Source organism: Pseudophryne corroboree, chromosome 5, assembly GCF_028390025.1.
Source record: "Pseudophryne corroboree isolate aPseCor3 chromosome 5, aPseCor3.hap2, whole genome shotgun sequence".
NCBI lineage: Eukaryota > Metazoa > Chordata > Amphibia > Anura > Myobatrachidae > Pseudophryne > Pseudophryne corroboree.
This window is the reverse complement of record NC_086448.1, coordinates 663,372,938-663,396,818: the sequence shown is the minus strand read 5'-3', so window position 1 is coordinate 663,396,818 and position 23,881 is coordinate 663,372,938. Positions and strand designations below refer to the sequence as shown.

The window sequence follows — 23,881 nt, the reverse complement described above, 5'->3', positions numbered from 1 at the left end:
TCCTACATGCAAAACACTGCACACACTCAGGGTAATGCATGTGCCACAGGGGTAACAGAGACTAATATGCATGTGCAGTAACAAATAATCACTCAACTCAGGGGCATAGCCAGAACTTGTGGGCCCCATAGCAACATTTTGAAGGGGACCCTGTCCTAATGCTTCTAGAGAGACACCTCTCTGCGGCAGGTGTTAATTTTATGCCCCATAGTACTGCGCTAGTACATATTCTGAACCATTGTAGTGCCTTAGTTAATGTTATGCCCCATAGTAGTGCCCTAGTTTATTTTATGCCCCATAGTAGTGCCCTGGTTTATTTTATGAGCAATAGTAGTGCCCTGGTTTATTTTATGAGCCATAGTAGTGCCCTAATTCACATTATGTCACATTGTAGTGCTGCCAGTTTACATTATATAACACAGTACCCCCAATTCACATTATGACAACAGTGTCCCCAGTTCATATTATGCCACATTAGAGTGCCCCAGTTCATATTGTGCCACAATATAGTGCCCTCCAGTATATTTTAATCCACATTACAAAGAGATGGCCCCAAAGCAAAAGTTTGTAAGTGCCACTATGTACCTCCAATGGTGGAAAATATATAAGTCACATGCAACTTTGACAGGGAAGGTGGGCCCCTCTCAGCTCTGGGCCCCAGAGCAGCTGCACTGCCCAAACCTATGGTAGCTACGCTCTTGACTCAACTGTATGAACATCAGCATTAAGGGGGACATTTACTAAGCAGTGATAAGAGCGGAGAAGTGAGCAGGTGGAGAAATTGCCCGTGGCAACCAATCAGCACTGAATTAACATCTATAATTTGCATACTATAAAATTATACAGAGCTGCTGATTGGTTGATGGGGCAACTTCTTCACTGGTTCACTTCTCCGCTCTTATCACTGCTTCGTAAATGTCCCCCTAAGTGTGGTTTGTGAGCAGCACTGATTCAGGATCATAACCTCATTCATGGATAGAAGGCAGGGTAATCCATAGGTCATTGTGTATACAATAGGACTTACTGTACATGTGTCATGGTTTTCCTGATTAATCTTAAATCCAATTTGACATAATTTATTAGATTTCTACCTTACATGAGATTTAGGGGAATAGTTATTAAAGCTCAGAGAGAGGTAAAATTGTGAGAGATTAAGTAGTAGCCAGTGAGCGTCTACCTTACATTTTACAGGCTGCGTTTAAAAAATGACAGGAGATCATTTGTTGGTACTTTGGTGTTTATGTACTAATCCTTGGAAGGAGATAAATTGGGCGGCTATAAAGTACCAGCCAATCAGCTCCTAACTGCCATGTTACAAGCAGTATTTAAAAAAAAAATGACAGTATCTATCTGGTTGGTTGGTACATTATCTTTCTCCAAGCTTTGCTAAATACCCCCCTTAAAAGGAAATCTGTTGTGTTAGCCCCCCCCCACTGTTGTTGAACTACACATACCCGCATGCCCTGCTACAGTTTTGCTATTTGGCCATGCTAAAACTGTTACAGGGCATGCTGGGATGTGTAGTTGAACAACAGCTGGAGGGACACAGGTTCCCCACCACTGTGTTAGGCAAAGCTCAGATTTCATTTAATTTCAAAATGATGGGAAACCTATACATTATGGGGCATACTGTATGTAATAGGGTCCGAGTTTGCAGGAGGAGCGTGATGCCGGACAACCATGGACATTTTTTAAAGGGGCAATCATTTACAAGTACCTTGTAAATAATTTCCCCTTTAATATAAAAATGTCAGAGATCGGCCGGCACCGTGCACCTCCAACAAACTTGGACACTATTACATACGCCACTATGTTTGAGAATGATTATGATAACGAATATCAAATCTTTTAAGCAACTGTTTAACAGTGCAACACTCATAAATGAGATGTTTAATGAAATGCTGTCTTCATTCAGGAAAAATCTGATAGGCAGTTGCAACATATTAAAACAATTTAGATGTAGTTTCTTATAACATTAGCAGCATTCTACAAACTTACTTTTTAATGTTTTGCCTCAGTTTCGTAGAACAGTATTACTCGAACCAATGACCTATGAACTATATTCCTAACAAATGATGCCAATCTATTTAATATACAATTTTTGTATTACAGCAAGATGAAATGAAATAAACATTTCTAGTCCTCAATTTGCTCTGCATCCAAATTAACAAAATATTTTTTCTTATCCTGTATGTTCTTGGCTCAATGTTGAATATCATGGATTAGTATGTTCTCAGTTGAGATTGAGTATTTGCGTTTCAAATGTGTGTTATTTTAATTACTGTGTGCTGGAGGCAGAAAAATATTTCTCTGCAGATCAAATCCAAATCTAAAATACACACAGGGCATAAAATATGAACAGTCCCATCTTTAACATTTTAAGCACTCTGACATGTCAATTATGTCTCTTAACTCTTCCTTTCTAGTGCTTACAATTGCACTATGTCAAAGAAAAGGAAATTTCAAGAACTGGCTTCCACAGCTCCGGTCAACAAAAGAAAATCACTTTTAATGAAACCCCAACACTATAATCCTAGTGAGGACCTTGAAGAAGACAATGAGGATAAATCTGAGATTGTGAGCTTTAAATTCATGACAAAAAAATGTTGCACTACTACAGGTATGTAATAGCAGATGTGTGTAAATATATACATACTGTGGCAAGAGCACATTGTGATCATTGTTAACACATGAGGAAACTGAAGGTTTGGTAAACAACCTTAATAGAACAGTGCAACCTTAATAGTGGCACTTAATTAGTATTAACATTTTTCCTATGTTCTTCATTTACTCCATGGACTGCGGAGTCTGACTGAGCTCCCAACAACTGGAACTTGCTGTTCTGTTAAATACAGGTTCTCATTTATAGCAGGCAGCAATTTTTCAGCCCAAACATAAGCATAAATATATGGTTGCAAAACTGCAGCCTTACGTGTCTATTTTTAGTTGCATGTTCTGTATCTTAACATTTGGACAGTACAGCCCAAAATACAATGTTTATAATGGAGCTGCATCAAGAGACACACAAAAAGGGGGTGATTCAGACACACCTGTGGACACTTTTCTGAAAGACCACGGTAGCCTGCTTGCTACCTTATGTGAATGTTTGTATCTGCTCGTCTAGGTTGATTATGCATCAGTGGAGTAAATTGTGAGTGGTGGGCCCAGGTGCAATAATATCATTTGGGCCCCCTTCTTTCACCTCAACCCAGGTACAAGCACAATATCCTGCATGGTGCGGAGAATAAGCCTCTTGTGCTTTCCTCAGTTTGGCACTCGGTCAGGCAGACACTGACAGTGCTAGTTACATCGGTTGTGAGCTGCCTTTAGTTCACAGACAGCAGTAAATCAGAGAAAATGTACAGCTGACTGTTAATTAGAGGCAGTATGTGGCTATGATCATCTTCGCTGATAGATGGCAGGACTCCTCTATCAGTCTGGAACACACAAGGTCTGCCCTGCCTACCTAAGGTAAGGGGCAGATCCATCAGGTAGTGGGACAGACTCTGCTCTCTGCTTATCCAAAATTGCTTAAAATGGTTTGTGGAGGGCCAGGGGATAATTGCTGGTCTGGTCCTCTTAGTTCTCAGTGGTCCTGTTGCAATACACCTGCTGCATCAATGGTAGTTCTGCCCCTGCTATGTGTGCATTTCCATGTGGAAGGCTGGCTTACCCACAGTTCTCATCATCAGTATTGAGACTTGCACCCACTACATGTTGTGTGCAACAGATCCTTCTGAAACAGGTGTCCCATCTCCCGCTGCATGCTACAAGCAAGCACGGATAAACAGATAATCATGCATATTTATTCTATAAAATCACTGTTAAGTCATATAGTACTCTTGCTTTGTTGCTTAAATTTATTAAAAAAAACTTGCAGATTTTAAAGCACTTTGTCATTTGAGAATGACTATGATTACAAATAAATTGCTGGATAAATTACAAAGCACTCTGTAAACTGTGCTGATGTCATTCATTAGCAAAAGAAATGATATTATTAGACACATACAGAGAATGTGACTACAACAAACCTGTAATTTTTGGGAAGATTTCTTTGAAGTGCGGTTACTGCTGTTCTGACACAGAAATTATTATGTGAATGCAATGATGCATTTATTTATAACTAACAATACATTGGTAGTGACTACCTTTAATAGAAATGATTACAAATCTACAGAACATATTGTACCCTCTCTTTATGTGGAGTGCAAGGGACCCTTCTGAAACAGACAGGCTACATATGAGCAGAGAAATTGGCTGACGTGCCCCTGACACTTTAATGACACTCCCAAGAGACAAACCAGTTCTGTGGAATTACTGTCCAGTTACCACCTGAAAATTCCCATTTTATGGAAACAGTGATCCGTCACTGCCTTTGTGCATATGCATGATGCGGCACATGCACGTTTAATAATTGCGTTATATGGTGCATTTGCAGTTTGCTGATATCTGCTAGCCGCATTTGAACTTGTGTCTGACTGAGAATCAGGCCCAAAGTGTAAAGATGTAGCTGGTGTGAAGATGACAATGAGAGTAAAAAAAAATTGCTGTTCAAAGTAAAAAATTCAAATAATACCCTTGAATAGGCTTGGGCTGTTGGACGTTAGTGTAAGGAGACCCCAAAATACAGTTTCCCTCCTATAGTGTCCCCTGCTCTGCCTGTCTTATACTGCTCACTGCAGATTAATTGGGGAGACCTCATAATGTTTGACACCCTTCTCCCCACCCATTTTTTAGTACCAGCCTAATTTGGTATTTACTTTAGCCTAATCTGGTATTTACCTCAGTAGTGTATCTCATCAGCCTCTAAATCCTTTAAATATGCTTTATGGAATACATTCTTTAGTTGAAACAAACTTACATCGATAGTGTACATGACCTCTTACTGTCAACAACTTCTGGCAATAACTGTTTCATAGCCTCATCTACAGCCCTTTCACATAGAGGTTTTCTTTTCACCCAGAACCTTCTGCCATGGAAACATACAAGGAGGTGGCGATGGACTTCAACCCACACTACACACTCACAGTTCTGCCAAACATCCCATCAATCATGTTTACATCTTTTGAAGTACATGCTGTTTGAATTTTTAGCCCATTCTCTCTGTATGTTGCGGTATTGGACCACACAACCAATTTCATGAACATTTCTCTGCCTGGCTTCCTCATTTCTTATCCTCTGACATCACCACCACCATAATGGGTAATTTCAACATCCCATTTAATAGCACACATTCCCCTTGTGCCTCTAAACTACTACAGGTTGAGTATCCCTTATCCAAAATTCAAATACCCACATTTTTGGGTCCCATACTGAGATAATGACATATTTATTATATATATTATATATCTACACATATAATATATATAATATATATGTCATTATCTCAGTATGGGACCAAAAATGTGGGATTTTGCATTTTGTATAAGGAATACTCAACCTGTATTTCTATCCTCGTCTCTTGGCAATTCCCAGTGGACTGATTCTTTTGTTAATTGAGATGGCCACTGCTTGGAACCTGCTTTTACCTTCTCTAGGCTATGCTAAGATTTCCTTAACACTCCTTTCCCTCTTTCAGGGCATTACATTAAAACACTGCAAGCCCTCCTCCATTACTTTAACCTCTCTGCAACTGTGAACTCTACCAAGCCTCCCCATACCCGCAGAAATGTTATCACAACTTTCCAATTTTCTGATGAACTTTTCTCATCAAATTCTCTTCTCCTGATGTTGCTGTACCATATGTTAATAAAACTCTACAAATGGCCCATTAAGGAGTGGCTCTATCTTCGCTTCACACTCCACACTGACATCAATATAAGCCATGGCACACTAAAGTAACATGAATCTTCAAAAATATTCTCATAAAGCAGAACGTCATTGGCATAAATCTCACACGTCTAATGATTTTTTCTTGGTTAATTCAATTTGACCTTATGTACAGTATCTTATATTTATATTTAAATGCAATTTAATTTACCCAATACTGTAAGTCAGTCTATGGGGGGTTTACAATTGAATTTGGAAACAGCTGTCTTGTCGGAAAGACTGCAGTTTCTGACTTTTTTAGGTAGGAAGGGGTACTGACCTATTCGATCGGGCTGGCTTTTTTCCGACAAGTTGGGAATTCCGACTTGTCGGAAAACACATGGATCGGCGGAATAGCTGCTGATCTGCGTGTTTTCTCGGATTCCGCGGCCAAATCCAACAGGTTTTTGCCCCGTTTCCGACAATGTCAATCCAACTTTTAAAGAAGTCGGATTACCATTGTCATGAACGGCCAAATTCGACTGTCGGATCCTTTCCGTCAGAAAGGATCTGACAAGCATTGAATACCTCCCCATGTGCTGTTTTTTTGTGAATTGGAAAACACTAATTACAGATTGTATTATATGGTACAATTAAATACTTCCATACATAAATGGTCATATGAATGACTGTGAATGTACTTTACTAAATTTAACATGAAATACACATGCTAACATAGAAAGACATTAACAAAACTGCATTCATTTGATTAAATAAATCTCCCAACTCCTTTAAACCCATATATAATCTGTCACATCATCGGTAACACCATTGAACATCTGAGCAAATCTACAGTATGGTTGCTGAAATGTCCATCAGAACTAAGCCACCAGGGCCATTGCAACTATATACACAGGTGCTGTCATTTGCTACAGCACTAGCCATCCATCCCTCCCCCCCTCCCGGTACCTCTCATAAACGCACAGTATCACTCAATCTGCACCTAAATTCTCACTGTGACAGTCATCGATTATCAATTGTAAGTCATGCGCAGTACAAAAAAAACACTCAGCTGTGCAAACATTGGCATAGCATCCACCTCTCAATCAGAATAAAGCCCTAGGTGAGTTGATACAGAACATGAGGGGATGTGAAGGACAATTTATTTCAATGCACTGTAATGTAATTATTTATTGTGTTTGGGTTTATTCGTAACCATATATCACCATCATCCTTGTTATGTAAGGCTCCACAAACTGACCGACTGATGGTCAGTCCAAATCACAAATACAGTAATACAAAATACAATCACATAGTAAAGCAGAACAACTGTAGAAAAGGATGACAAAAGAGGTGCAGACAAGAGATAAAGGTTAGAGAACTTACCATTTAGAGGTACCCATCAATGTTGATACAGTAGTATTTTACTTACTTAAAATAGTTAGTGGACATGGGACAGGAGCTGGTAGAACATGCAAAGAGTGTAGTAACATTTGGGGTAGGAAAGACTAAAGTATGGAGGTGAGTTTTCAGAAAGCTCTGAAAGGCCTATGATTGAGCAAGTCTGATTGCACAAGGTAAGGAGTTATACAAGTTTTGAGCAGCACAGGAAGTCATGGACACAAGAATGAGATGTAATTACTAGAAAAGAACAGAGACAGAGATCAGAAGCAGTTCAAGATGTCAAAGGAGTGTATCAAAACAGTATCTCCTGGAAAAGTCAGAAATGTATGTAGTAAAAAGAGTTCTTCAGGGCTTTGAAGGTGGAGTTGCTTAGATTGATGTTAATTCTGGAGAAAATGAGGAATCAATGTAAAGATTTTCAGAGTGGTACTATGGATGTGGAGCACCTAGAGAGGAAGATAAGTCTTGAAGCTGCATCTTGGACATGCAACTTTGCCCTCACTTAATTCTCCTTCTGGCTGGGCATACACATGGATTTTATTGTGATATGGTACTGTAGGTACTGTATATTATAAAAAGAATCACAAGTTAAGATAATTGAGCTCTGTAGAATAACAGCTTGTGCACATTATCATGTATTTGACTCCATACTGCTTTAATTAAGCTATGTCTGTCCAAAAGTGTAGTCAAGTAAATACGTATCTGCATTGTAGCAGACAAAGATGGCTGAAGAGAATGCCAGTTAGCAATAGGTTTAGACATCATGGAAGGTAATGAGTGAATCAATAATACCTAAGTGAGAAAAGATCATATTTTGGTGATGTTTCAAAGGAGGTACTGTACATTGTAAAAAATGTTTGGTCGTAATAGATTTGATGAGTGACACTAAGAAGGGGGAAGATGATGAGCTCCATTTTGGACATGTTGAGATTTAAATAGTATTACATAATCCAGGTGAAGATACATATACACATGGGTAGTTGGGCACATAAGATTATAAAAAGTCTGGGTAGGAGAGTTAAATGTATGTGTCCACTGTATACTGTAGGTGTAGTAGTGCTGGCTAAAGTAGCATATGAGTTCACAGATAGGAGAGATATGAAGAGTAACAAGCAAAGTGCTAAGAACAGATCCTTGGGTTAGTAGTAGAGACACTAAAGGAGCATCAGGATCATAGGAGATGAACCAGGAGTGAACAGTGCTGTGAAGGCCAAGAGAGGAAAGGGTGTCAACTAAGGAGAATTGAGGAAATAGTGGATAGAAAGAATGTAATTCAGGCAGTGGTATGCAAGACATTCAAGAAGTCTGAAAGCAAAGGACAGGATATAAATAGTTTTTTAATTGGATAATTGAGTGTTGGTAGGTGAGTGAAGGAGAATGTGTTTGTAGGATGAGTATTTTGGCATGAGTTAATTTCCGGATGTTGGCATCGTTTTTGCCTATTAAGTAGGTTCTGGAGCCATGAGCAGTGATGCGGTTGCTTATATTAAGGATCAGTCCTGAAGTGCCATACAGTCTACATTTACTATAATATAGTCACCAGGCAGGCTGTTGTGTGATGAACAAGAGCTGGACAACAAAGGACTATTGCTTATACCTCAACTGCAAGTGAGGTAAATTTGTTCCAGTCGAACAATACAATGTATTTTTGATTAACCACTTTCCTGGCATTACCGTATGTGATGAAACCGCAGCCAGGACTATGTTACCTGGTCAAGTCACATCACATATGGCTGTGTCCCCCTTTGTATGTACATAACAGACTATTTCCTGCTGCAGCGGCCCCCCTGGAAGTGATGTTGCAGCCCATGAAAGATGAAATCGTGCCTCAGAATGCCTTGTGTGCATAATTGGAAATGTACTGCTGCATGTTTACAGTATTTTCAATATATATATTTTTTACCATTTTTTTGAAATTGGATACAACTTGGTTATGGTTTCTTAGAACAAGTAATTTTTTACTGAGATTAAATTAAATAAATAAATAATTTATTAGGTCATGTTATATAAGTGACTAAGTATAACATAGTGTATAAAAAGGCAAATAAGAATGATAATAAAAGGGCAGCTAAGCATACCGCTGTAGTAATTATGGGGGACTTTAACAACCCAGATATAAATTTGTGCACTGGAACTAGTAGCTTTGGCAAAGGAAGCTGATATTTAAAAAAAATCCATTTCCCAGATGGTGAAATTAGAAAGTTGGGTACATTAAATCTAAAGTAAAAGGATTGGGGCATTTAGGTCATTATGATCATAATATGATAATGTTAAAGTGATACAAAAAATGAAAGTATTAAAACTAGGAATTAATAATTAAACATTGCATAAATACAGAGAAAGTAATATAATCTGAATAATATATCAAAGATAGAGAGTGAAAAAGTTGTGAAACAAAGTAAACCTACCCCTAAAAAGTTTTTCCCGTACATCACTAGAAAAAAAAAATAAACAGACAAGACAGACAGACAAGATATTGGCTTGTGAATTAATAGGAAATAGGACCTCATATATTATTTTTCAACTTGTTTCTCAAAGGAGGAACACATGCTGGAAAATGTGTTTTATAGCATTAACCTATGTATATCTTGAGACACTGGGCCAGATTCAGAGAAGGACGCAGATTCCACACATCTTTTGCCACAGACTTTTCTGCATCTTTATGGTAATGCTGTGGAACAACTTCTGTCGCATCATTGAAACATGCACTTGTCCATTGGCAGATTCAGTTTCTCATTCTGAGTATGGCCTCCTATGTGAGTGGATCAGCATCTTTGTACATGAACGCTTTCCATGACACGCCCATTACATGCCTCCAACACTCCCGTAAGACGTAACATCTCTGTGCATCTTTTAGCCATCCCATGTTACCTCCCAGTCAACATCCAGGACCGCCCCTTACATTTCCGATACTGTGGGTCTAAACTTGTTTGGAGGCTTTGTTCGCACAAAATTGTGACAAACTACTACAGGACCCAGAAGTTAGGTGTCCCAGACCCCATTCACCAGTGCTTTACAAAAGAACAGAGCAACTGTACAAGTGGTGGGTGAATGCCCAGGAGAAGCCCCCACACTGCTCATCTGAGCAGTGCAAGGGATCTGGGATGCTAAAACTTTACGATGGGAACTGGTGATGTACAGTTTCCTCCAGACCACATGACTGTCACAATGCCGACTGCAGATGGACGACATTGAACGTGTCAACATGGTTAAAAATGGCAATATCATTAATGTCAACACTTGCAAAATGTCAACATTGACAGCAAGCAGAGTTCAAGTACGTATTGTCCTTACTGTGAAGAAACCTTTCTGTCTCAGAGTGCTAAATTTCATCTCCTCTAACCTAAGCGGGTGTCCGCGTGTCCTTTGTGGTGATCTTACCAAAAACAAATCCCCTGCTAGCTCTGTTTATTGACCCCTTATATATTTGTAAATATTAATCATGTTCCCTCTTAATCTCCTTTTTTCCAGTGTAAACATGTCTAGCCTATCAAGCCTTTCCTCGTATTCTAGCATCTCCATCCCCTTAATCAATTTGATTGCCCATCTTTGAACCTTTTCTAGATCCACGATATCCTTTTTATGGTATGGTGCCCATAGTTGTGCACAGTATTCGAAATGTAGCCTCACCAGTGATTTGTACAATTGAAGTATAACACTCTCATCTCTTGCATCAATTCCACGCTTTCTGCATGCTAATACCTTATTTGCCTTTTTTGCTGCATTCCTACTTTGGGTACTACTGCTAAGTTTGCTATCTATGTGAACACCTAAATATTTTTCCAGTACAGAATCCCCTAGTTTCTCCCTATTTAGTATGTAGGTAGTATTTCTGTTCTTGCTACCAATGTGCATTACCTTACATTTGTCTATGTTGAACCGCATTCTCCATTTTGCTGCCCACGTTTCCAATCTAAATAAGTAATTCTGTAGAGACGTAGCATCCCCCTCCAAATTTATAACCTTACACAGTTTGGTATTGTCTACAAAAAGTGACAGTGTACTCTCTAGACCCACATCTAGATCATTTATGAAAATATAATAGTGGTCCAAGTACAGACCCTTGTGGCACCCCACTTAGTACTTCAGTCCAATTCGAAAATGTTCCATTTACCACCGCTCATTGCTCCCTTTTATCCAACCAATTTCTAACTTAAGTGCATATTGTGCTCCCTATTCAAAGTTCTACTAATTTGTATATGAGTCTCATGTGAGATACTGTGTTGGCAAAGTCTAAAAATATTACAGCCACTAACCATTTCATAAAAGCCTATTAAGTTAGTTTGACATGATCTATCCTTCACAAATCTATGTTGGTTCCTATTAATAACTTTATTGGTTTAGAGGAACTCCTGTATTCTATCCCTTAAAATACCTTCCAGTACTTTCTCCACTATAGATGTAAGACTCACTGGTCCATAATTACCCAGTTCAGATTTACTTCCCTTTTTAAATATCGTCACTACTTCCGCTATATGCCAGTCTTTGGGGACCATGCCTCATGTAAGTGAATCATTAAAAATCAAGTATAGGGGTCTTGCTAATTTTGGAGTGTAGCTCCATGAGAACCCTTGGGTGAATTCCAAGATGTGGAGTTCTGTTCTTTAGAAATCCAAACCCACCCGAATTGCGTAGCCGAACTAAAGCAAGTTCCACTTCGTATCTTCCCACAATTCGGAATGTAAATCAAAATTTTGGGTTTTGGATTGCAAAAATTACATGATTTTAGATATTTTTATCCATTTTCAAGAAATCCAAGACAAAAGGTTCTGATTTTAAAGTCGAATTCTGAACCCAATACACTTCAAGGTGGATTTGTAAAATCAAAATGTGATGATGAAATTAGAACCACAACACGAGAGTCCACGCACATCTCTATTAAATATTACTTTTAATAATGGGAATAAAAGCCACTAAGGGACAGGCCCAGAACAACTTTAGAATTAAGACTCACCCCTCCTTCTGTGCTGGAATCTTAGCTTAGGGACACCCTAACATTACAAATTAAATTTCTTTCAAAAAACTCTATATCACATTATGTAAAAATAATTATATATTATTGTCAAAATGTATAATCAATTTTTTATGAAAAACATTTATTTTGGAAGCTATAAATGTAAAAATATAGTAGAGTCTAATGATAGACCACCGTTTTCTTACTGAAGAGAAAATGAAGACTGAAAAAAATGGACTTGTTTGTTATCCCTCATTTCATCAGCATGCCAAATTTTGTATTCAGTGTACAAGAGATGTAAACCAGCAGGATTTCTTTAAAAAGTGAGAACAACTTGGTTTGACTAAAACCCCTTTTCACAAAATCCAAATCACCATTCACTGTATGAATCCTATTTTCTTCAATATAATTAATAAATATTTTCTTTTAACACATAACAAACAGTTGAACCAAACATTAGGTAAGTTGGAAACGTCCCAAAATTCTAACAGTTTGGCACCAGAAAAGTGAAATGCATTGGGCCGCACATGTGCATTTCTACCCCCCTGTAATCTGCACTTAATAGGAATATTTTAAACTATGTAACTAAGCAACAGAGGTAATTGTTGCTTTCTAGAGCTTTTGTTAGGCACTTTAACACAGCCCAAATATGCATAATTAGGCATAATGTCTATAAATCATTATTGTACACATGTGGGTAGTTAAGTGGATTGAGAGAATAGTTCAATGAATTGAGCATATTCACTGAAAATGCTTTTTATTTGTTTTCTCCAGTTCATAATACTTTAAAATTATCATAACCCTTTACACCATCTCTGAATAGCTTGCAGTGTTATTGAGAAAAACTTAATTTGCATTTTAGACTATGTTTAATTTATTATTTAAAGCTGGAATTTGTTGGATGTGAAATCGGGAGATGATAGACCATTGTGCAGAATTGATATGTGGCTTTTTATTCAGCCTATTTTCCACTATGTAAAATGGTAAATTTTTCAGTTTATAGTGAATAGATCCAAACAAAAGAACGCCATCTATAATCAAAGTTATTAAAAGGGCTAGTGTTGTGACTTCTTCCAAAAATGCTTTTAGTTACTATGACAATATTTACTTGATCCTGGCAGTCCAGTGTTGATTTTAGGGGGATAATTACAAGAAAGATACATAATGCAGACTTTTTTTGTGAGTGCCCTTGTCTGTGGCACTGTTTATAAGGATTGCAGTGGAGCATAAAAGCCACATTGTCTGCAATCATTATACCCTCTCATCCGGTTTCTACAACCTGCTGCTTTTCTCAGTGTTTCCTAGTTCATATTGTCATTTTGACACAAATGTGATAATTAACATAAATAGAGATATTTATTAAACTTTCTTTGTGGTGGAACTTTAACAGAAATGTAATGAAAACAAAGGTTTATAAAATGGCATTGCTGTATGACAGAGTGCAGTAAGCAGCGAGCTGTTTCTGTCTCAGCCATGTAAGACACTATACAGAATTGACTGTTTCTCAAGGCCTGATTTGCTAGTGTGTTAATGAGATTAGCATATGAAATTGTATTCTTGTTCAGTGTTACATATTGCTTAAACAAACCCTTTGCTATTGTAGTGATACCAAATCAAACCAAACCACAGGGGGAGATACTTCACACAGTCATGCAGTTAGTGGTGGCTATGTTTTTGGAGTTATAGTACAAGTAGATGGTGCCACAGTGCCGGGATCAAAGTTAAAATAGACTTAGAGCAGTATCAACTAATTAAAGAGCCTTAATGGCTTGTTGGCTATGGTAAACTTCTTCTGAACTTGAAACAGTCTATAGGGGGGTACATACGTAGTGATTCGGGCTCAGCGCAATGTGTGCTGAGCCAGATGTGGGCTTAGCACACATCGCAGTGGGTGCCTGCACACACACTGTGATGTGAGCTAGCCCGATCCTAACTAAACCGTAAGGCTCAATGAGAGCCGTGCGATCTAGCTAGATCATGCAGTCAAGATCTGAGAAAATAAAATTAAAGTGGTATTCAGTGATAAAGAACAGAATGCAACAAACTTTCAGAAGAGACCTGAAATAAAATAATAATAATAATAATGACAGATTGCACTTAATCTGCACAACAGACCTTTAATACCTAGGATAGAGATAGATTGAGCTGTTCAATGCAGGGATTGTTAAAGGCTATTTTCTGGTTGTCTAACCAAAACCATAGTTTTGGAGGCAGGTTTAGGGCTAAGGATTCCTATTTTTATAGATTTTAAGGCAGAGATCTGCCTTTTTTCCTGTGAATTCAAGTACAAGTTAGCCATTTTGTTTGTGGTGCTGTTATTGTCTTTCTTACCTTTCCAATTCCTTTTAACTATTTTGTTCTTTCTATTCTCCTTGATTTATTTGTCTATCATTTGTTCTCAGGGGCTTCTTCTACAGGTGTCATTGGTTTCCCTTCTGCTTCTTCTGTTTTAGGTGAGGATGGCGAAGGCGAGTTTGAGGATCTGTCAGGGTAACCTTTGTCTTCTTCACCTTTTGTGTTCATTTTAGGGTCATCAGATGAGTCCTTTGCAAATTTTGCCACAATTGACAATAGTACTTCCATAGTTATTCTTTGACTGATAGTCAGGTGGCACAGTGTGCCAGACACAGGCGAGCTAAAGTCCCATGTTGCAGTAGCTATGTGTGGAACTCACGTTATTGGAGCTGGTGATTAAAGGGGACTTTTCAACTAGCCTGGGTGATATTGTGCACTGCACCAATATAGTAGTACCCCAGGGCTTGCATCCAAGGATGAGTGAGTGTGATACATAGGTCAAGTACTGTAAATAGATGCCTTTGACATTACTTATTTGCCATGGCTAAGTATCATGGGGGAATTGGTCAGGATGTTTTTCGTAAGTACTGTATGTGAACTAGCTGAACAGTTCTTATACTGTATGTTGATGTCATGCTATTTGGAAAGACACCTGGGGGAGGCCATTAATGTGGTGTGGTATTTGCACCTTATTCTTGGCCTTTTCCATTCTGCATGGTATTCATATGGCAGCGGTATTAGGAGGAATTCCATCAGAAGCAGGATCATGTTCCCCTGATGACCCTTGGCTGTAAAGAAGTCAAGGTCTAGCTTGTTGTCGCACAGCAGTCATCTCCATGGGGAGTCATTGTTGTCCAGATGGGGGTTGGGCCCTCTGCAGCTGCCCTACTCTGTTTCAGTGCCCAGCACAATTAGGGCAATTGGGTTGCCTTTAATAATGGAAATTGTACAGTCATGGGTTTGAAGTGATTTTCAAAACCTTGAACCTCAAGTTTCTGTTGCAGCACCCGTCACCCAGTGTGTGATTGTTGCAAGTTGCTTGACACAGCCCCAAGTTATAGAAACTCTGGGGCAGGGGGTTCTAAGTATTTCCTTATCAGAGTGGGTGCCCTATTGAAATGGTTGGGCTGCAACCCCCGGTGCTGCATGGCAAAGTTATTATTGCAGGGTTTCACTGAGGAGTTTTGGCTCCCGATTTCTGGTTTTGTGGCAGGGGATTTCCCAAGGAACTTGCAGTCTGCTGTTGAGTTGCCTCGCATTGATAAAGAAAATGGGATGAAAGAGCTCTGGATGGGACACTTGGGTGGGTCTTTCCCTTATGTAGTCTTATCTCCAGAAGGTGTAATTCCTAAAAAGATGCCAGGCAAGTGATACAACACCTCTCTTACCCGGATGGTTCTTTGGTTAATGATGATATCCTGTACTCTTTATCTAGGGTGTGTTATAAGTCTTTGTGTCAACTTCAGAGATTGTATGGTCATTTGTCTTCACTCAGACTCTTTTTTGTTCATGGGATTCAGACTGGAAAATGGACTCTATATAGAAAGGTGCCTACTCATGGGTTGTTCTGTGTTATGTGAATACTGTATTTCAAATGCTTTAGTTCCTTTCTTCACTGGTCCATCTGCATGGGTACAGGGGAGTCGGGAGTAGCTCAATACCTTGATGACTTTCTCTGTGTGGGGCTGGCTGGTTCTTCCCATTGCATGGTACTGCCTTATTCTCTGAGTTTGGAGACCCTACAGATGGGGAGAAGTCAGAGGGTTCCCGTCCTTGCCTTTTTTATCTTGACATCAAGAACAATATGGTCTCTTGCTGATACCACTAATCTCAGAAGAAGGTGACTTAGCTTCAGGATGTTATTGTACTGGCCCTGGAAGAAGGTAAGGTCTTGCTTAGGCAGGGTCAAGCTTTTCTAGGGTTGTTCAATTTTGAGTGCCACTTTATTACAGAGGATTCCCCAAATAACTTGCAGTCTGCTGTTAAGCAAAAATATAGGTGTTGTCCAGGCCACTAACAACAAGCACTCCTCGCTACTGCTGGTTGCATTGTTCTGCGTGCACTATTAGGTTTGTAGAACAACACATTCCTGGTGTGCACAATTTCATATTGAGGCATTATCCATATTTCAGGGGGCAGGTAAGGAGCCCAGGCACCTGCTGCTACTTTGGTTGATCATAACTGTCCCTCTCATTGCTGCAAGGTCTGAGTGTTCTATTACACTCAGGACTCTTAGAATGTACCATGCCAATTGGAGTCAGTAAAGTTTCTACAGCCAATAAGGGCTAGTCTCAGCTACCGCCTGTGCCCGAGGTCCAGAAGTCTCCAATTACCCATTGCTATTTGATCAATTGGAATTGGCTCTAACAGCCATTTATTATTCCCCCTAATGAATTGTTCTAGTTCACCTTTGCAATGGCTTTTCATGGGACTTTTCACATTGGTGAGCAGGTTGCTGCATATAAGTGGACCGTACCCACCTTGTTGAAGTCCTATGTCCTTGTATCTGATTTGGTGTTAAGCAGACCGAACAGCTGGGATGAGATCGTTGGGTCAATCTGATTCCCGGTGATGCTGCAATGGGTATACTTGTTGTCTAGATCTATGTTTGAGGGTGCATGGTTGATACATCTTGATGGTTCCCCGGTTACGGTCTTTCATTTCTGTTGTGTTGAATCCTGATGCTCATTATTTCTGATAATTAGTATGATACCAATTTGTTTCGCATTGGGTCGGCCATCAATGCTGCTTCCCGTGAACTTTACACTTCTGATATTAGGGAGTTTGAATGCTGGAAATCCAGTGTTTATAAGCATTATATACTTTAGTCTTGGCTTCAATTGTTGTTTTATTTTTCATTGGTATTTTTGCTAAATGTAGTTACTGTTACTGGTTGGAACCTTGAGGGATTTTGGCCTTTTTTAGCCCTGAACCACCAAGTTTGATTGGCTGTTGTATCTCTGGGCAGGTTTTTTTTTCGGTTTTTACCATGGACTGAGTAATCCCCACCTTCTCTTCTGATTGTTGGCTGAATTTCTTCTTATATTTTATTGTTGCTTTAGGCGATTTGGATGTGTATGGGTATGTGTTGGTAATCTCTTCTGCCTATCCTGTGTAGTGCTGTTGAAATGTTTGGCCTCCACGGGCCCTAGTTGTTCATTTGGGGTAGATGATTTAGGAAACCTGTTGTCTCTGGACCTTTGGTTCCCTATTGCCCACAACTTGGAAGCCATTGCATGCTTGTAACCCTGGTGTTCCATTCCATGGTCCTCCATTATACCTTGTAGAACTTGGTGTGATGATCAGAGTGGTGTGTCTATGGGCAAGTCCAGAAGGAAAGTAATTTCCTTGGTGTCCTGTAAGGTTTTAGAGTTGTGTACTTTGGTTGATCCTCACCAAATATCTGCTATGATGGTGTTCATTTGTTTTGTGCATATAATGTCCAACTTAATGAGGAGGGTATGTTTCTTTTGCCTGAGAATATTTTTAGGGATTCACTTAGTTTAGTTTGAGTTATAGTAGCTGCCTTGGATCCTGGTTGGTGCCATGCGTGTCAGGAAAGAATGGCAACCCAGGGGCCATTTTGCTAGTTAATCTGTGTCCTACCCTTCAATATAACATTTAGGCTGATTTCCATACATGGGTCAGTTTTTTAACCGGGTCTTTAGTGTATTTGCAGGAGAGTTGGAGACCTTACTACTTGTCTTTGAGTAAAATTGGCCCTGCAAGTATTTGTTGTCATCTCTGCAAGTAAGCTTTGGTCCCTGTCAGTTGTCTGTTTTTTTCTGGCACCACAATATATAATTTATTCATTATTTAATACATTAAAAGTATTTGATCCTTAGTTCTTTGTAAGGATATTCATATGCCTATCCAATGCATGTTTAAATTGCTCTACTGTGTTAACCTCGGCCACTTGTGATGGGAACTAATTTTCCTTAAATTTCTTCTGAACCTATCTGCCTCCAGTTTCAGTGCATGTCCTTGTGTTCTAATACTTTTCTTCCTTTGAAGAATGTTTCTTCCTTTAAAAATTTCTATAATGTCACTCCTTTTCCTTCTCTGCTCCAAACTAAACAGTATATGTTAAGATCTTTTAGACTTTCTGGTTAAGTTTTGTCACGTAGACCATGCACCATTTTATTTGCCCTTCTTTGTATGCTCTTTAATGTATTTCTATCCTTTTGGAGATATGGTCTCCATAACTGAACACAGTATTCCAGATGAGGCCATACCAGTGACCTATACAGTGGCATTATTACTTATTTTTTCCTGCTACTGATTCCTGTCCCTATTTAACCAAGCATCTGATTTGCCTTTCTCATTGCTTTGTTACATTGCTTCCCTGCCTTTAAGTCACTTGAAACAGTGACTGCTAAATCTCTTTACTTCTCAGTAGTTTCCATTATAGTATCCTTGATACTATAATTAGCCTTTGGGTTTTTGAGACCCAAGTGCATGATTTTGCAATTTTTTTGTATTAAGCTGTAGATACCACATTCTTGACCATTCCTCAAGTCTACTTAGATCATCAATCAATTGTTTTACCCCTCCTAGTGTGTCTATCCTGTTGCATATCTTTGTGTCATTCCAAAAATACATACTTTCCCTTCAATGCCATTTGCAATGTCACCAACAATTTTACCAATAAAAAGCACTGGTCAAAGTACAGAACCCTGGGGTACTCCACTGGTAACATTTTCCTCCTCAGACTGCACTCCATTTACTACAACTCTCTGTTTCCTATCCTGGCTCTTATCTATTCAACTGTTTTATAATACAGTCACACCCTTTTGAGTTTATTTAGCAGTCTTCGATGTAGGACTGTGTGAGAAGCCTTACTAGATGCTACATCTACCCCCCCCCCTCCCCATTCTATTACAGTATTTAATCATGGAGTCAAAGAGTTCAGTAAGATTTGTTTGGCATAATCCCTGCCCCCCCCCCCAAATCCATGCTGTTTGGGATCCTGTACATTGCTGGATTTAAGATATTACATAACTCTTTCTTTTAATTGTGTTTCCATTACTTTCCCTATTACTGTATCTCTATGATAAAGATCTTACATAATTGGAGGTCACTATTTAAAAATAAATCACAGGAATTAAGAGTGATTTGGGAGAACTCTTTTGCCAAATGACTCAGATGTTGTTAATAAAATAATGCCTAAATACATTTTTCAATGTTGTTTGTATCAAAGAATATAGAAATTAGATTGCAAGATAACTATTAGGTTAACATTACATTATACCACAAATTTATAAAATTTATAAAATAATCTAATTCACACAGCATCATTTGCCAACTGAGTGTAAAAAATATTTAACAGTGCAACTTTATTCTACATATCTAGGTAGTGAGTTTCCATTGTAATTAACAAACAAATTACTAAATAAGTTGGAACATTACTTTTTAAAAGCATACAGTGAACCTGGAGTCCACACCCATGGTGGCAAATTATACACTTCTGTTGTTACTCAGACACAGAGAGGACTGAGTGCAAATCTGTATGGGTCCACATTGAAGAACAGGTACAATGAGTTAAGGGGAACAGAAATATACTTGAAAGTGATAACTAGAAGTATATTGGATGCTTTTGGCACATTTTCAATTGTCTACTTTTCTACTCTTTAGAAGGTTTATTGCATTTCCTCCCATTCTGTGTTCAGGTTGCCATGTTCATCATCTATCAATAATTGTCATAAATCAGTTTTCCCAGTTTCTGCCTCCTCTCCAGTATGTATGGGTGTCTGTTTAAATAAATAGAAAAAAATGTACTGTTGTTTTACTACTGTATATCCTCATGTTACATTTATTTATATAAAATTAATGTTACTAATTCTATTATTGTGACCCAATTCAGCCATTACATCAATAGCAAATGCTGCAAATGAGTCATAACAAGAGGTGTGCAAGTGGTGCCACCACACAGGGAACAGGGCCATAGGGCTTACACAATCATTGCCCCAGGGCACCAACATTTGGTTTGCAGAATGCATACAATGATACCCTACAGCAATTAGAAGCTGCTGGAGGGATGCTCAGGGCATCAATAAGATGCTCCAGGCAATACCCTACATTTTATAGAAGTGCTAAGAGTCTCCTGAGGATGCTTGAGGCAGCGCTTTAATTCCTGTTGCTAGTGGCTCCGACTGCTCTGTGTGACATTGTGTCATCAAACAGTATATTAAAGTCAAGTGCCAGGTCCATCACAGGTCCCTGTTATAGTGCTGGTTATTTCTGAGATGTTCACGAGATGTTTTCTTGCACATCTTCTTGAAGACATCACACATGTGTAGCAGAATGCAGTCAGGATCCCAACAAGCAGGATCCCAATGGTCACAGTCCTGTCAGCAATATCCCAATGGTCACAATGCCAATGGATCCCAAAAGTGACTATTAGGTTAGGTATAGTTTTAGGGTTAGGGTTAGGCACTTGTGGGAGGGTTAGGATTAGGGTACTGGAGGACATGGTTATGGTTTGGTGGGGTAGAGCTAGTAGTAGACATTTAGAATACTCTCCGAGATCCATCAGGATTCTGCTGTCGTGATTCTGACTATTAGGATGCTGACCGACAGTATTTCATACCCAACCCTGTGTAGCAACTGTGTAGCATAGCAGTTGTGCAATTTTCGATAATGATTGTGATCTGAAGATTCATCTTAAACTTGTATACAATCATGTATGCAAACCAAGGCTTTTTTGCAAAAGATTCTGACAGCAAGTAATGTTCCCTGAGACACACTAGTCAAGTGTTATGAAAACAAGTATACTGACAGTGATCCAGAAATTATATATACAAAACCATGCAATATTTAAGATTAGGACTACCTAATAGCTGAACATTTAGCCAATCTCTAAGTTTATTTGTAGTCAATAGAAATGTGTTGTACTTAATGCAAAAAGGACAAAGGACTGGGCCTCAACCTAAACTTTCAGAGGGTTACAGTTCCGCCTTCCAAGCATACATTAAATGGGACTGCACATTTGTAGGCACACTCATGATTAAGTTAGGATACAGATGAGGCTAAAACAAGAACAGTACTTAGAAGAAAAAAGTTAAAATTAAAAGGGGGCTGCCATGGAATGGTAACAAGTTGACATATGAAGTGATGTTTTACTGTTTGTACTTTGCAGATATTTAGGTGGACTTCACAAAACAGGTGCTTTGTGTTGTGCATTAATTGTTTTTTCAGAAATGAAATCCACTATATATTCTATACTAGGCAGTGCTAAATGAAACAGACAACCGTGTGCTAGTATGTAGTTAAGTACTCTGTCACATATACAGATGTAGCCACATTCATCTTACTGTGATACGGCATGCTGTATGGCGTGCCAGGCTGCAACTTCCTTTAGGAATTAATGGAGCGTCCACCAGCTACGAGTAGTCACAGCCTGGCACACCATGCAGCAAGCCATGTTGCAGCATGTTGCATTGCAGTAAGATGAGCATAGCTACATCTGTATTAACATTTGTGTTTTTTGCTTTGGTCACATCTACAATATGGACTGATGCCCTCTGTATGCCAGGTCTGCTTTTTCTTCCAGTCCAATCTAGTCCAATCTTAATACAGTATTTTTTTCATGTTTTCTATAGGTACAATAACTGTGCAATCAACGGGAATGACAACCCATTCATCAGAAGGGAAGTGTTGCTATGAAGACCTTCTTACTGATCCATTAATATTGGGACAGTCAGCAAAAAAAACTGTTTTACATACAGTGACAAACAGTCCAACAGGGAGTGTTATTCAATCACTGAAAGCTCACAGAGACCATGGAAAAAGCTATAGTACCCAGTCCTCCAAACTAAATGACTCACCAGCATTTTCTCCTGAGAACAATAATGGTAGCACTGGAATAACTGAAAATGGTTGGGACAGTTCTTACAGTTATTCAGATGATACCAATTCAAAGGACCTTATATCTGACAGGTTCAGTCAAAAAATAAAGCAGAAGGGTGACAATGACAATAAAGAAGAAAAAGCAGTGGAAACTGAAACTGACTCATCGGTAGAAATATCAGAACATGATGACAGAAGCCAACACCAGATTCCTGAGAGCGAGGATGATGATAAATGCCTCTCAATTATTACAGAATCGTCAGTGGATTTGGATAAAACAAAAGGAAACTTGAGTCTGCTTGAACAAGCAATAACCTTACAAGCTGAGCAAGGTCACATGTTCCACAGCACCTACAAGGAACTTGACATGTTCTTGCTGGAGCACCTAGCAAGAGAAAGAAAACAAACTAAAGTAATAGATGTAGCTGGCCGGCAAATCTATAGCAACAAAAGTAAGAGATTGTAATGATTTATGTTTTTTTATGCTTTGTAATCCTTTATTTTTTTTACTATGGGAGAGACATATTAAACCTTGAAAAGAGGACAAGTGGAAAGTGTCCATAGAAACCAATAACTTCTAGTTATAATTTATGAAGTACAGTCTATTAAATGATACAGTTCCTAGAAGTTGATAGATTGCTATGGGCAACTTTTCCACCTGCCCTGTTTAGAAAGTTTAATAAACCACTTATCTGGCTAATACTATTTCCAAATACTGCTCAGAAATTGTTATTAAAACTTATCCAACATGAATTAAAACAAAAAAAAAAGTAAAAAGTAAAACTACTGTACAGAGAGTTGAATAATCATTATATTAGGTGCTTTTTCTATACAGATTTGTCTAGCTATTACTGATTTTGTTCTATGTTCCACCATTTGGCATGCTGTTATACATGTGTTTTCATTGAGTGCTTACTGACAGACAGGTGGCTCACACCACAACTATAAACTTTTGCCACTGATATGATACATACATTGACAAGTATACTCATTATTCACAAATCTAAAAATGTATTAAAATGACCCAATGAAAGTAAAATACATTGTTCAATGTGAATGTAAAATATTACCTCCCTATATGTTTAACATCTTTAGGACCATACCCTGATGTGATACGACAGGTCAACCACCTGAGACTACAGTCAATTCAGTTGCTGTGACATGAATGGCTCTGCCCCTATTTATGAACCCCTGCAGCACGCTACTGCACAGCAATTCTATAAAGGATTCACGTACACTGGGTCTGATTCAGAGTTGACACAAATACCGTTGCAGATGCCAATTTGTACCCAGTGGCTTGGCAAAAATATGCAAATGTCACACGTCACCGGGATTGTATTGAGACACCCACTGGAGATGTATATAAAACACCACTTGCATACAAAGATGCAACCATCAGACGCACTTTGAACAAAACTTTTTAGTAACACTATGGTCACGCAGCATGGCCACTGAAAGTAAGAGGCCGGAGCCATTGTAAATACACATGGGATTGCAGCTACAAGCTGTGACAGGTCCCAGAAATGGTCACAATGTGTTTGAGTGACCATCCCTCAATTGCCTCCCACAAAAAGTCACTTACTGTCTATCACTTTGCAAATAAATCCTCTCTGTGACTGTTATCGCAAGACC

At 38.8% G+C, this 23,881-nt stretch overlaps 1 protein-coding gene across 9 annotated transcripts in view; it reads left to right on the top strand.

Annotated features, from left to right (window-relative positions):
- ST18 (ST18 C2H2C-type zinc finger transcription factor) overlaps window positions 1-23,881 on the top strand; it is a 340,135-nt gene that overhangs the window by 165,129 nt on the left and 151,125 nt on the right. For all 9 annotated transcript variants that reach the window (XR_010177857.1, XR_010177858.1, XM_063923709.1 and 6 more), the window contains 2 exons: window positions 2,427-2,620; window positions 22,003-22,701. Coding sequence is in view for 7 of the 9 variants with exons in the window: in XM_063923709.1 (XP_063779779.1) it covers window positions 2,427-2,620; window positions 22,003-22,701 (893 nt within the window). In the remaining 2 variants the exon portion in view is untranslated. The remainder of the gene's footprint in view (window positions 1-2,426; window positions 2,621-22,002; window positions 22,702-23,881) is intronic.